The sequence below is a fragment of the Akebia trifoliata genome, unplaced genomic scaffold (genome assembly GCF_017979445.1).
Source record: "Akebia trifoliata isolate Shusen 1 unplaced genomic scaffold, ASM1797944v1 Contig00152, whole genome shotgun sequence".
Classification (NCBI taxonomy): Eukaryota; Viridiplantae; Streptophyta; class Magnoliopsida; order Ranunculales; family Lardizabalaceae; genus Akebia; species Akebia trifoliata.
In genome coordinates, this window is record NW_028236853.1 from 87,262 (window position 1) to 103,339 (window position 16,078).

The following is a 16,078-nucleotide window of genomic DNA, read 5'->3' on the forward strand; positions in this document are numbered from 1 at the left end:
AAACTAGAATAAGAGAGGAACTAGGGTTATACATAGCCATTTCAAAGCACACACTCATTTTAGTCTTGGTCAGGGCTGAAGCGGCAATAGAGCAACCCATTTATTTCTTGAGCAAGACTTTCACCGATGTAGAAATACACTATTCCAGACTCGAGAAGATGAGATTAGCCCTAGCTTACTCAGTGTTACGTCTAAGATCGTACTTTCAAACACACCAAGTGCAAGTCATTACAGAGTAGCCCCTAAAATTTGTCTTGGAGAAGACGAAGGGATCAAGCAGAATGGTAAAGTGGGTTGTATAGCTAGCATAGTTCAGACTCGAGCATAAGCCCAGGGTATCACTAAAAGGTCAAGCAATAGTAGATTTCTTGATAGAAGAAAATGTAGATCTACTGGTAAATGAGTTGTTGCATGTGGAAGAAGAGAAAAAACTACACAATAGGCCAGGGTGGAAATTTTTTTTGGATGAATTGTCAAACCTGGAAGGATCAAGAGTAAGAGTGATGTTGATTACTCTGAATAAATCCAAGATAGAGAAGGTGGTCAGATTGGGATTCAGGGTGTTAAATAATGAAGCAGAATATGAGGCGATGTTACTCAACCTAAATTCTTTAGTAGGTCTAGGTGTAACTAAGGCTACATTTTACAGTGACTCAGTTCGTAATCAATCTCGTCAACGGAACGTTCGAGGCGTGAGATCCCAAAATGTAGCTCTATCTAGAGAAGATCAGGTCTGCTATGCTTCAAGCCAGAGAGATTAAAGTAGAGCACATACCTTGAATAGACAATAGGCATGCAGATGCCTTAGCCTAAATAGTCTCGATGCTTACAGAGTAGGGCAAGAGAGAATTTTCATTGAGCTACCAGGAACGTCCTACGATAGACAAACCAGAATTGGTCACCGTAGTAACGGTAGTAGGGGACCAAGGATGCATGAACCCAATCCTAACCTTCTTGCAACGAAGGGAGCTGCCTAGCAATCCAAAAGAAGCCAGACGAGTCAGGAACAAAGTAGAGAGGTATACTATTCTAGATGGGATTTTGTACAGGAAGTCTGTTAGGGGGCCACTCTTATGTTTCCTAGCATCATAAGAGGAAAAGAATGTGTTGAGCGAAATCCATGAAGAAAATTGTGGAAACCATTCAAGAGCGAGGTCTTTGGCCCATAAAGTACTATCTTAGGGGTATTTCTTTCCTTACTTATAGAAAGATATAGTACTACACGTTAAACACTACGATAGTTTCCAAAGGCACAGAAAGAAAATCTACCAACCAGCCATGCAACTTAATTTCCTCATCAGTCCTTGGCCGTTTGCACAATGGGAAATTGATTTAGTAGACCCGTTACCTAGGGCACCAGGCAATTTGACTTTCTTGCTAGTAGCCACAGATTATTTCACCAAGTGGAGCAAAAAAATTTCCTCTAATTAAAATAAGTCAATAAGAAGTCTAGAAGTTCCTATGGAAAAACATTATTTGTAGATTTGGTCTCACACGCACCATAGTTTCAGATAATGGGAGACAATTTTCAGGAGAGCAGATTAGAGAGTTTTGTGAAGAGCATGGAATAACATAATTATTTTTCATTCCGCAATATACCTATAACAACAAATATGCAGAGGCTACCAATAAAGTGTTGATAGACACTCTAAAGAAAAGGCTGGGAGAAACGAAGGGCGGGTGGATAGTAATCTTGTATGGCATATTATAGGTATACAGGACAATTGCCAGAACTTCCACAGGGATGTCACCATTCGCTATGGCCTATGGTGTGGAAGTAGTGATCTCTATTAAAAATTGCTTCCCTATGGTAAGGTCTAGAGTAGTGCAGACTAACCAGAGCAACCAATAAATGATCGCAAAACTAGATTTGTTGGAAGAGAAGCGAGAAACAGCATTGGTAAGGCTGGAACATTATCACCAAAAGCTGCAAAGCTACTTCAATAAGAAAGTCTGCCATAGGCTATTTAAAGAAGAATATTTAGTGTTGTGAAGGGTGCTCTAGAATACAAAAGAGCAAAATAGTGGCAAGCTGGGCAATAATTGGGAAATGCCATATAGAGTAGCAAAGGTAGGCTAGAATGGAGTCTATTATTTGACAACTATGTCCGATCAAGAGCTACCTAGACCGTGGAATGCATGTAACCTGAAAAGGTATTATTAATAAATAATATTTTCTTTGGTCGCTATTAACTTATGCGTAGGAATTAGCACTAAAGAGGGATCCAGGCCTACGTGGGTCTTCTTTACCTTAATTGGTAAAGTAAGAGGCTGGTCAGGGTCCCACTCTGAAACGAGTAATAGTAGCACTAATGTGGATCCCACTTAGATCCAGACCTATGTAGGTCTTCTCTGCCTTCATTAGCAGAGTAAGAAGCTGGTAGGGACCTACTCTGCTATGAGTTTCAAGAGCACTTTAGTTGGATCCCACATGGATTTTGGCTTATGTGGGTTTTCTCTGCCTTAACTAATAGAGTAAGAAGCTAGTCAGGACCCAACTCTAATAAAAGTAATAGTAGCGCTAATGTGGATCCTACTTGGATTCGGACCTACGTGGGTCTTCTTTACCTTCATTGGTAGAGTAAGAAGCTGGTCAGGATCCTACTCTATCATGAGTTTAAGAGTACTAAATTTAGTCATTGTGGGAGCAGAGAGCTGAAGCCGAGTTAAAGCCTTCTTCAAGGATAGTTACTCAAGAATACCCCCCTCCTAAGTTTGTTACAATCATCCACTAGAAGGTTCCACTTAAGTAAAACTTACTTAAGGTAGAACCTAGGAGGAAAATATAGCAAGTATGAGCAGTATAAGCAGAGTAGTAGTATAATGACCAAAATGTAGTAAGTATAAGCAGAGTAGTAGTGCAATGAGTAGAATGTTGTAAGTATGAGCAGTATAAATAGAGTAATAGTGCAATGTGCAGAATGAACAATGCAATAGTACAATTGTGAATTACATAGTGCAAACAATGTGGATGAGCAGTTGGCTTAAGTTAGCTTAAGACAAGCAAGTGGCGAGGCATAAGAGTAGACCTGGTTTCTTAAGAAATATGTTAAGTTAGAAAGTAGTCAAGTGGAGTGTGTATGCAGCATAAGCGTCGTTGAAATTTATGCTAAGTTAGAAAGCAGGCTAATAGATTATGTATGCAATGTAAAGTAGTAAGAAGAAGTAAAGCTTTAGACGAAACTCCTAATGTGCGAAAGCAAAATTTTTCTTCACTAATAGCAAAATGAAAAGTACAAAAGAGATATCCCAAAGTTGGGATAGTACAAAACATAGTACCAAAAGCAAATAATAGATCTTCACATAGTGGTGGAAGGCTGGTTGGCAAAAAGCGAAGTTTGAGTAACAAGAATAGGAGGATCAACCTCAGAAGCAAGAATAAAAATATTAACCCCAACAAGTGTGCTCGGAGGGTCAATCGCTTCATCCTGATCCACTTCAAAAACAGGGACGAGAGGCAGGTTAGAAGGTAGAACAGGAGATAGATCACTAACCTAGGCTAAAGAATCTGTCGTCTAGGCTAGATTCAATTCTAAAGTAAGCCCAGCCTCCATGAGCTCACCAAGGGTTCATTCCAAGATGGCCACAAGGTTCCCCTCATCATCCAGTTGGAAAGGTGGGGGTTGCCCATAGCGTCCGATCCAAGGTATATTCGTGATAGGAGAAACGAGAAGAGCATCATCAATGTCGCCCTCGTCGTCTCCCTCTTCCTCGTATTGGAGCCAAGCAGTCTCAAAGACTTCGTGATAGGCCTTAGTAGAAGTCTCTTCTACCAATCGAGAATATTGGGCCTATAATTGCCCCAGCAGCCTCTTAGTCTCAACTTCATCTTTCTTTGCCTGAGCTGTCTTAGTCGATTCAACACCAGCCTTGAAGGAGATTAGCTTAAGCACTTTTTGCCGTACTTTCTCGTAGAGATCCACTAGTTCTAGTTGTAGAGTAGTTCTAGTTGTAGAGTAGCTTGGTAATTTGATAGCTTTTTATTTTGGGCCTTTAAGATTAAGTTGGCTTTAGAAACTTGGGCCAGATTAGCCTTTATTTCTTCTTTATCATCCTTGGCAAATTGGCTAGAAAAGGCATGCTCAGCCGAAAGCAAAGTCATTTTTTCTTCATGCTTTCTAATTAGGACATCCACCTGATCCTGAGCCTCACGCCATTTCAAAAAGGACAAAGTTTCATAGATATTGGCATGCGAGAAGAGCAAAATAGTTAAATAAGTAAAAGCTTGTAAAGTAAAAAAGTAAAATAAGAAAAGTGGAGAGTTACCTGATAGAAGCCGTGGGTAAACCGACTGAAGCCCAGGTTGGCATTAGCCTGGTCTGCAATATCCCAGTCCTTGGAAAGAATGGAGTGGGAGAAGGATCCCTCAAAACTATCCTGACCGTCACTTTTTATGCGGCTGCAAGTGAAGGGTAGGACTACGCTCCTTGGGGGTGGCAAAACCCTTTTTGAGTCTGAATCTCCTCGGGGAGCTTAGTAGGGACAATAACGGCTATAATAGTAGCATCAGTAGCAATCGTAGCAAAAATAGAAGCAAAGTTAAAAGCAAGGACAGCTAGTCCCTCAGGCACTATAGCCAGCTGCCCAGTCTCTCTAGAGAAAATGGAGTCTTGAGAAGTCAAACTCATATTTTTCTTCTTCTTCTTGGATGGGTCAGTGGAAAATGCAGTCGTGATGGCAAAGGAACATGAGAATGGGAACTCCAAGAGGTCGATGTTCATGACTTCGAAAGACCCTAGTAGAGTTGTAGATGAAGGAGGGTCAGAAATAAACTCCTAGAATGGATCAAGATATACCAAGGTCTATTCGACCGAGGTAAAGGAAGCCTAACCAGATAAGGCTCCTCATCATGGAGGAAATCGAAAGGGAGCAGAGGCGAGGGGGAATGGATCAAGATCTTCCAAGGTCTGCTCGACCCGACCAAAGGAAACTCGTCTTGCAGGTAGCCTTGGCAAAATAAAAGGGGGATCTTTCACCACTACCCCCTCAACAGATTTGGTTTGGAGGTACACTGCCACAAGCTTCCGATCTTTGGATGCTCTATGTTGTTATTTCCTAGCCTTAGTAGCAGCAAGGGTGGAAGAATCTGTAAAGAAAGTAAAGTAAGAGTTAAAAGTAGAATAAGTCGCAAATTGGGTAAAAGAGTGAAACACAGCTAGCAACCTCGAGTTAGTCTTATCCTGAAAGGTCTAAGGTACCCTAAGTCCCTCATGAGGAGTGCTAGGGACAAACTCCCAGTTCCTAGAGATGAACAGGGGGTCCTTGTGCCACCTTTTGTCAAAACTAAAGAGAAAAAAAACTAATGTCACTATTGCATTCTTAGAGGACATCGAGTAGTACCCAAGACATTAGAAGATGGCCTTCAGATTATATTTGGAGAGGAAGTTTTTGGGGGTTATACCCATCTTCTCCACAATCTCTACTAGCCATAAGTTTTCAGACATTTGGCCTGGGGCTTGGTTTATCTTACTTAGTACCTCTCTAAGAAAGGGAGAGAGAGAGACAAATTGAGGCCAACCTTAATTTGGCCAGCGTAGACTAAGATTTGTCCCTGACGACATTCGTTGAGGGTATCAAGGTCCTTGCTGACCCGAATAGACATAGAGGTAGGAATATAGAGACTTCGTTGAATTTGGATTGACTTAGTGGCCATGGAGAAAGCAAATGTGTAGAAAAGAGAAGAAAAGTAAAGAAAATTACCTTGGTTTGAGAGAGTTAACAATAGCAGCAAAGTAGAAAAGAGAAAAGGAGAGAGATAAAAAACTTTTAGTAGAAAGTAAGGAGACGAAATCTCAAAGTTTGAGCATAGTAATGAGGGAAATGAATGCTAAGTCCATTATTTATAAGAATAGATAGTGGAGCACGTGCATTTGAAAAGACAACTTGAGTCCAGCTTAAACGTCGTAGTTTGAGACTAGTGCAGAAGATAGTGGGACATGTGATCTATCACAACTATTAGAAATGATTTGAAACGACATTGCATTAAATGCTTCGATTCGAGAAAAGTAGAATTCATTATGGAGAATCAAGGCACCCAATGAGGAAGTTAACACATGTCTCGAGAAACGAAGAGACTTCACGTCTCCTCTAGAGGGGGCAATTGTAGAGGAAAATAATCACACAGCTATCTAAGCCGTACACGTGTCTAAGTCAATTAAGTGGTACCAGGCGAAGGTCAGCAAACGGGCGCTATCCTTAAAGCAAGGCAGATCAAAGTAGAGATCTCCCTAGCTTGGCTAGAAGGGCAGCATGGCATTAAGTGATCTCTGGTCTACCAAACAGGGCAAACTTGGTCGATGAATCACCGTAAGCCTGATATGCGCACATCAATCCTAGAGATCTCAAATGAGATCTCTGTAGTATAGTACAATCAATCTAGAAGATCCTTGCTCAGTAAACGAATTTATTAAGTCAGGGGATATCCAAGGATTATCGCACGAAAAGGGGGAAACCTTGATTCGTAATCAGGAACTATAAGTAGCATAGTAAGCACTATTATGAGGATTTTTTGGAGAGATCAAAGGTCTAACCAGTACTCTTAGACTACTCATCTACTTCTTTAAGTTGAGCATTGAAGTGATTTTGGTAGGTAGCACGTCGACATGAGGAGGGTGGTGATCAGAGCGACTTTGGATCAATGAGGCAGAGTCCATCAGAGCCGTTCACTGGATTCGAACCGCACACTAAATATAAAAATTAATCTTGGACTTAGGATTACATTCTCTAACCTAGAAGGGTTGACTCAATGGCAATTTTGGATCGATAAGGGATTAATGCTTATAGGCCGTGAGTTTAATACCCAGTATGAGAATTAATTCTTCATGAGCCACCCGCGAAAGAGCACCCTCACTTACATGGTGCGCATAATCTACAAGCGTTGCACTTGCCCCAAGACTAGTCCTTGGACAAAACCATGGTCGATGGACTGGGAAAAGACCAGATACAGGTCTGGTCTATTGTCTACAGGGATACTTGGTTATAAAGAAAAAAAGTATTAGATTCTCTAAAAATCAATAAATAATCTATAAAAAGGTGCCACATGTCATACTATTGTAAAGGAAAAAGGAACCTACACTATGTGAAAATTGAAAATTTTGACAAGAAAATTTGATGGGCCAGTGCCCACAAATTTTAGAAAGTGAATTTTGATAGCTATAGCCATTGAAATTTTTTATGATCCTCAAATTCGACGACTTAGAGCCATCAAATTTCTCCCATCCTCCATTAATTTAACAGTTTTGGTCCATTGAAAAAAAAAGTTGACAATGAAAACTTTGACGTTTTGATCCGTCAAATTTTATGAAATTCGATGGTCTTGGGCAATTAAATTTAGACTTTTTTTCACGTTGTGCTAGGGGTGTCAATGGGTATGCATTTAACATAACCAAAATCGAAAACCAAAGCAATGAGCATTAGGCGCAATGGTCAACATCCCTCCAAAAAAGTAGAGGTCTTGAGTTTAAGCCCCCCTTGCTGGCCATCTACAGGGACTTATCCCTATTTATCTGGTATGTGTGATTTGTGGGATGTTCCATGTACTAAGGGGATTGCGCGAGATTTGGTGCTTTAAGTGCCTAGCTGTCACGCCTCTACTAGTCAAGCCTATGGGTCTCGAACGCCTGTCATAAAATTTTTTTTTTTTCCAAAAATCACAATTATAATTCCCTTTTAATTTGAATTTATTAGATTTAGGCTTAAAATGGAAGTGAAACTATAGAAACCAAAATCGTTACATGGTACCCATAATCAATTTATTTTATCAATTTTATATTATTATAGATGATATATGGTATTCCTACATTTTGAAATTAATTTATATTATATAAGTTCTTCTATTTTCCATGCATATAAACTGTGCATGGGAGTTTGAAATGGGTCATCTCTTTTAAAATTTTGTTGTAAAGAAAATGTATTTTATTTATTTTTTTAAATCCATTAATTCATATCTGTAGATAGAACAAATTGTATTTAGAATGATTCAAAATATTGTTTCTCTCATTTAATTCTTGAGAGTCACAATCAATAGGTACAATGGCTTTCTAGTATTTCTAGGTTCAATTATACTTATACGGCTTCAAAGTTTTATATGAGGCTGATGTTTTGTGATGATGATCTCTATGGTGAGGAATCGTCTTCACACAAAAACAGCCAAATTTGAAACTTCTAATCCCATTAAAAGTGGTTTACAAATTAATGATAAAAATTTGATGATCCACAATTCTAAAACCACTGTTGATGGGGTTACAAATTTTCAGATTAGGCTGATTTTTTGAAAGGATGATGTTCTCATCATAGAGATCACCCTCACAAATTATTAGCTCAATCCAAAACTTCTAACTCATATAGGAGATAGGCGTTGGCTCTCACGTTCAACAACCAACATTAGGGAGCCAACATTTTTGTCCTATATGGGTTAGAAGTTTCAGATTGGGTTGATATTTTGTGACGATGGTCTCTATGGTCAAGAGATTATCTTAAAAAAATCAGTCAAATCTAAAATTACTAACGCCATCAAAAGTGATTTAGAATTAGGGATCGTCGATGTTTTACCGTTAATTGTAAACCACTTTTGATGGGGCTAAAAGTTTCAAATTACATTAATTTTTTATGAAAATGATCTTGTCGTTGTAGATATCATCCTAAAAAACTCAGCCCAATTGAAAATTTTAAGTCATATAGGACAAATTTTGGCTTCCAACGTTGGCTACTAAACACTGCCCTATATACAGGGTCGAGTTCAACAACCGAATTCCTAGCCTCAGTCCTAGACAAAGTTTTGTCTTATATGGGTTAATAGTTTTGGAATGAGTTGATTTTTTGTGAGGATGATCTCTATGGTGAGAGATCATCCTCACAAACAATAAGCTCATTTTGAACTTCTTACCCCATTAAATATGGTTTCTTCAACTCATAAACTAGGGTTCATAATTATTTTATACAACTTATGGGAATGCTAACGTCTAATACTTAATGAAGACGTTAGCATTATCCACCAAATTCATTTTTCAATGATATCCCTCCTCATTTTATTTTTTAGTGAAAAAGACAATGGTATATTAGTCTTTTACATAATAAATATTATGAGTATTTAAGCATTTTGAATTAAATATATAAATTCGTTTTTGTAATAAATGTTTTGGCAATCACTACCAACATAATAGAGGCATTTATTAATGGTATAATAAATATATTTATTGTATAAAAGACTAATATACCCTTGTCTTTTTCATTAAAAGATAAAATAAGGAGGGGTATTACTGGAATAAAAAAGTGTTAGACGACACTAACGTCTCCATGAGATCTTGGATGTTACCATTCCTCATATATATATATATATTATAATTATAAATACTTTAGGAATCGAATTTGAATATACCCATTGACACCCCCAAATTAACAGATAATTTGAATTTACATTGATGAATTTTTTAATAATATATGGTTGGTTAAGTAATGAAACTAATTTAAGAAAGAGTAGTACTGGAGTAACATTAAAATCGACATCAATTATCACATTGCTGATGTGGAGGGCACACATAGTCATAGATGCTTTCACTCACATCTCAATGAAAGCATCTATGGTTTCATACATACATCCACATTAGTAATGTGAGAATCGATGTCAATTTTAATGTTACTTAAGCATTTTTCTTTAAGAAAAAAATGGAAAATGTTAGAATGACACAAACGGAGACACAAATGATGTGGTGGCACGCACATAACCGTAGATACTTGTTACTTGTATCTCGCGGAAAAGCATCTACGGTAATATGTGGGACACCACATCATTTTGTCACCTTTGTGTCTCCATTTGTGTCACCGTAGCATGACTCAAAATAAAATATACATTTACACATTTTACTTTATTTTATTTTTCAATAAATACAAATTGGTCCAATCAAATTGAAGCAGCATAATCAACAGAATTAACTTTTGAGTCCTGCTGGGATGACAGTATTTACTGTGATTCTCACAATTTTGATGTGGGCATGCATACATAACCGTAGATGGTTTTTACTCGTATCACGAGAAAACACATCTATGACTATCTGCACATCTCACGTGAGATTTGTGAGAATCGCAATGTTTTTTTTTTGTCATTTCAGCATTTTCCTTAACTTTTGGGTTCAATAATCGGTTGGATTTTTTATATCTAGCTGGATGATGACTTGGCATCCAAAATTGCCAGACCCAGTGCTGGTAGGCCTAACCATTTGTGCTGAGCACGCTGTCCTTTGTTTTAGGTAAGATTATCCTCAAAACTTGGAAAATAAAATAGAATGGAATGCATGTTAGGCACACGCATGGCAAGACCAACGCATGCCTTCCCCTCCTATCCCACGTTTAAAACTATGCCCTCCGTAGTGAGTTAAACTACTAAACTGACACTGACACTAACATCCTCAACGTTACCATCTTAAAGCTAGCGTGGCTTAGCCTACCATCTCATGTTTTGATGAATATTTGACAAACCAAGGTGTTTTTAAACTGATTACATGCCCCTTGACATTGATCTTCTCTTATAGACTAATATGAAATGACTTCCATGCCCTCATCTTTATTCTTTAGCCAAAAATTAAACAATTTTGAATTTTCTCTGAAAAAATCCAGATCACCAAGTCTTCCATTTCTATGATAAATATCTTTTAATCTACTAACCAGCATTATCTTTCAATCCAGCATTTTTCAGCTTTGTCTTAATCATTTGTGAAAAATTCTTGTTATTTTCCACCCAAAATCCTATTATTTTATATTTCCCTTAAAATTTTGTTTTGCCTTGAGGTTGAAAGTTGTTGTGATTGGTATGGGCAAGTAAAAAATCAAGGGATTTTTTTTTTTTTCACAAGAAATTGAAAACGAGGACATTCAAATCATTCTTTTAATGTCCATCAGAAAAGACCAAGGTCAAGGGATATGGCATTTGTCAAACCAAAACTTGAAAGGGTAAAATCACCCTAAAACCTAACACTTGCACGAGTATCAATTATCTAAAAGGACACTAGGGGCAGTTTAGACAATTCACAATTCATGTTGAATACAAATAGCAGTCAAAAAAACCTTCAGATTATAACAAACAATTCTTCAATCCAGAGCTATGACCACTCCAACGACAACACTCTTTCTCTGCATTTCTCTCCTCCTATCCTTCACATTACGGATCTCAGCTGATTCCGAAACAGGAACCGGATCCAAATGTGAACCTGAATCCATGGGCGAATGCTACAACAAGAACGAGGCGCTTCGGCTCAAGATCATAGCCATTTGTTCCATATTGGCCACTAGCATGATTGGTGTCTGTCTCCCTCTTTTCTCACGTTTGGTTCCAGCTCTTCGACCTGACGGAAATCTCTTCGTAATGGTTAAAGCCTTTGCATCTGGAGTCATTCTTGCAACCGGATACATGCATGTTTTACCCGATTCGTTTGATGATCTAAGATCCGAATGCTTACCCAATAACCCATGGAGAAAGTTTCCTTTCACAACATTTGTTGCCATGTTGTCCGCTGTTGGAACTTTAATGGTTGATTCATTTGTCATGAGTTATCACCATAGCAGGAATAGTACTGTTCGACCCGATAACCGAGTTGTTGAACCCGTTAGAGAAAATCGGGATTCGGGAAAGATTAATGGGCATAGCCACGTGGTCGGTCATTATGGAGATGAAGAAGATGGTTCGCAATTGTTGCGATATCGTGTAGTTGCTCAGGTTCGTTGAACTTACTTGTCCAACATTTTTAGCACCTTTTTGGGTGATTTAGACACACCCTTCAGGTTTCGATCGATATTAGAGATTGAGCGCTAGCTGACGTGGTAATAACACAGAACCATCGATTTTTTTCATCAAGATACACAAAGGAAAAAAAGATGTGCGGTTTTGTACCCCTTGCCACATAAGCCGCGTATCACAACCACGTGCATGCATCATTATTCTGAAAGATAGGAAGGAGTCATGATGAATACGCGGTTGGGTACACGGCTGATGTGTTGAGGGCATAGAATCATATATAGATCTTTTTTCATCAGGATACACAAAAAATATATGTGGTTATATGTCTTTGCCACGTCAATTGTGTACTACTCAAAAAGTCACAGCCGTGTCACCTGCAAAGATATATAAATATTTTGTCGTGAGATACACAATTGCACGTATTTACAAGAATGTGATATGTGTATCCCAAGGCAAAAAGTCTACGATTCTTTGCATATGCACGTCAGTGAGTTTTTGAGTTATTTGATTGCATTAGAAAATCATTACACTTTTCAAAATGAAGGCATGCTTCATTTGATTTAGGTTTCGTATAAGAGACTAATTTAAAATGACTTAAATACCCTTGTTTTTATTTATTTATTTTTTTTTGAAAATCCATCATATTAAAGCTCATCAACCTACATCTTATACGTCACATAAAGTCCTACGTTGGTCTTGGGACTTGAAGGTTGATAAAAGGGTTGAAAAAAAAAAAACTTTTTCAATAATGATTTGGGAGGTTAAATAAGGGGTATTTAGGTCATTTATGCTAGTCTCTTAGAGAATACCTATGTCAATTGGGGCGTGCCATCAGTTTGTAAACATAGGGTATCTCTAATAATGACTAAAAAGTTATTTATAAAAGTGGATATATACCCATTTTGTAATTATATTTTCTTTTCCAAATGTATAAATTTTTACAAAGTTAATACCCATTTTGCAAGAACAGTCCTTACATATAATTAATTTGAGTCGTTCTAGACTGACTTAGGCGGTGTTTGTTTGCGCTAATTTTCAGTGCTTATTGCTGAAAAAAATTAAATTTAGCACTTTTGTCAAAATAGCGCGTTTGTTTACTCGTGCTTATTGTTGAAAATAAGTGAAAAAAATTCAGCACTATTTTGATGCTGAAAAAAAGTGCTGAAGCGGTAAGCACTTCGCTTTTTTCAACACGGACAAGTATGCCCTTATTCTTAAAAGGATATTACCTCTTATATCCCATGGATAAGTATATAAACACCCCACAAATTAATAAACCCACACCATAGTTAAATTATTTTATCTTATATGGGTTAAAAGTTTTGGAATGAGTTGATTTTTGGTGAGGATGATCTCTACAATGAGGAGATCATCCTCACCAAAAATCAGCACATCTTGAAACTTCTAACCCTATCAAAACAAGTTCAAGAACCGTAAATTGTCCATTTTTTTTTTTTGAAAACTATTTTTAATGAGTTAGAAGTTTCAAAATAGACTGATTTTTGGTGAGGATGATCTCTAGACCATATAGATTATCCTCACTAAAAATTTGCTCATTCCAAAAACTTTAACCCATATAAAACAAAATAAAAAATGGCTATAGTGTGGGTTGCCCTTATTAATTCATAGGGTGCTTTTATAATTACATATCCTTCATTTCCATTGAAAATTATTCATCCAAAATTAAGTTCTTTTAAAGTTGATTTCAAATTTTGGTGACTTGTATGACATTATTATTTTTAATTTGAAATTTGTGGGTTTTTATAAATAGAAATTATTATTTATAAATTGAATATTTGAGTATTATTTATTATTTAAAAATAAATTGTATTTTAATTTTATAAGAAATAATATATTTTATTGTGTTTGATAATAAATAAGCATTTGAAACATGTAAACAATGTATAATATGATTGTAAGGGTAACAAAGACAATTTATCAATTTCAGTAATGTGTAACAAATATGATTCAGCATCTAAACAAACAACTTTTTCAGCACTTAAATTCAGCGCTTATAAGTTTCAGCGCTTAATGCTATTCAACACTTATTTTTTTCAGTTTAACAAACAACATCTTAGTTGGACATGTTGAACGTGGCGCTGACAAGAGAATCATAGATTTTTTTTTCTCAGGATACAAGAGAAAAATCTACGATTCGCTATGCACTACCATGTCAATGCAGTGTTGAGTCCAATGTCCAAGAAAGTTTGTTCAGCTTTTTCAATTAATCAACAGGGTTTTGCTAATATGTGCACTAAGGGCACACATTCAGGTTCATTAAATATACCTTGGAAATTGAATTTTCTATAAAAAAAAATTAGGAGTGGCAATGGGTCGGATCATGTTGAGGTAAGGGTATCATAAAAATTTACCAAACCCAAATCCAACTCATTTATAAATAGATATACCTGAACGAACCCATATATATAACCTACTTAATAAATTTTTAATCTTTATTGAAAAAATTAAGTTCTATTTTCACCATCAAAAATAAAATATCATTATTAAAAATAAAGTGATACAAACATAAACTAAGTTCAAAGATGAGAAATAACTTTTTTTTGTACTTTTTTTCGAAGTTCGTAGAATTTTGTTCTTTATAATCATGTGGCATCAGATCATGTTTTTTGATGCCATAAGGTGACGTGGTCAAAAAAATTTCCTTACTTTTTAAGGAACGTATTTTTCGATATTATTATTATTATTATTATTATTATTGGCTAAGCAAAATTTATTTTATTATCACATGAGACATAATAGCCTAATTTGGTAAGAACTAACTATGGGTCATTTTGCCAATACTAGGAATCAAACATACATACCTTTAGATTTTAATGAAAAAAATAGAATAAAAAATGTAACTATAAATAAATCACTTATTAAGAAAATTATATATATATATATATTTTAAACTAAAGTTTAATAATATGTTAATTTCAAAATATCTTAAAACACCCTTTGTATTTGATAGAATTTGATAATAAAAAAATAAAAAAATGAATAATGAAAAAGTTATTGGAAATTCTAGGAAAAATTACTAATTTAAAAAATTCTTAAATAATTATTAATATATTTAAAATTACACATTAATGACAAAATTAATAAATAATCGTGTTCGACGGGTTGACACTATTATGACCCAAACCCAAACTAACTTCGTTTCATTTTCGAGTGGTGTTGAGATTGCCACAGCTACCAAAAATGCTCTCAAAAGATTTTTTTTACCAGAAATACCCTCAAATGCTTATTTATAGTTAATGCACCTTAAAGTGTGCCCTTAGTGCACATGTTAACAAAACCCTTAATATTAAGGCATCCAATATTTGTCTGTAACATTTGCAGGTATTGGAATTAGGCATTGTGGTTCACTCAGTAGTGATTGGGCTTTCACTAGGAGCCTCACAGAATCCATGCACCATAAGACCACTTGTCGCTGCTCTTTGCTTCCATCAACTCTTTGAAGGAATGGGTCTTGGTGGGTGCATATTACAGGTGATAATCTCTCACAAGCCAACCCCAAACCACAATTCTATTTGATTACATTGAATCTCTAGTACATTATCTTAAAAAACTTCCTTAATCAGGCTGAGTTATCACACAAGGTGAAAGCAATCATGGTGTTCTTCTTCTCAGCCACAACACCTTTTGGGATTGCACTTGGGATTGGTCTATCGAATGTATATAGCGATAGTAGTCCGACGGCCCTGATCGTGGTGGGACTATTGAATGCATCATCAGCTGGGCTACTGAATTATATGGCATTGGTGGATCTCTTGGCACCAGAGTTTATGGGGTCAAAGCTACAGGGCAGCATGAAACTTCAAATATGGGCTTATATTTGTGTACTATTAGGGGCTGGAGGCATGTCTGTTATGGCCAAATGGGCTTGAGAAGGCATATCACTATGTGAAAAAAACCATATTTGACGGATCAGCCCGTCAAATATGCTTGTCAAATATTTTCTTGAAGATATTTTTTTTATTTTTTTTTTTGACAGCCCTTAACTGTCAAATTATTAGAAGATGAGCTTCAACAAATTTTTTTTTATATATATAGTCTATGATCGTCAAATATGGAAGTCTAACAAACAATAATAAGACGGTCATCTAATTCACCAATCACAACAATTGAAATAATAACAAAAAATCAAGAAAAAAAATCATAAAACAAAGATCATGCATAGAAACCAAATCTTGACTACCAAAGAAACTCAATTCATGTCAAATCTAATTAGAAATCAAACACAAAACATATCATTGCAATACCAACTAATTCACAAATAACACTTCCTTCTATTTCGAATAGCTTTAAGAGTTAAATTCAGATATTTAAAGATATACCATCTACCTA

At 36.2% G+C, this 16,078-nt stretch overlaps 1 protein-coding gene across 1 annotated transcript; it reads left to right on the forward strand.

Annotated features, from left to right (window-relative positions):
- The first annotated feature begins 11,086 nt into the window (after positions 1–11,086).
- On the forward strand, positions 11,087–15,698 carry LOC147381895 (fe(2+) transport protein 1-like). Its single transcript, XM_086429847.1, has 3 exons — positions 11,087–11,707; positions 15,071–15,220; positions 15,313–15,698. Exons 1-3 carry the CDS (start codon positions 11,096–11,098, stop codon positions 15,616–15,618), a joined length of 1,068 nt encoding a protein of 355 aa, XP_086285973.1. The 5' UTR covers positions 11,087–11,095; the 3' UTR covers positions 15,619–15,698.
- Positions 15,699–16,078: the final 380 nt, after the last annotated feature.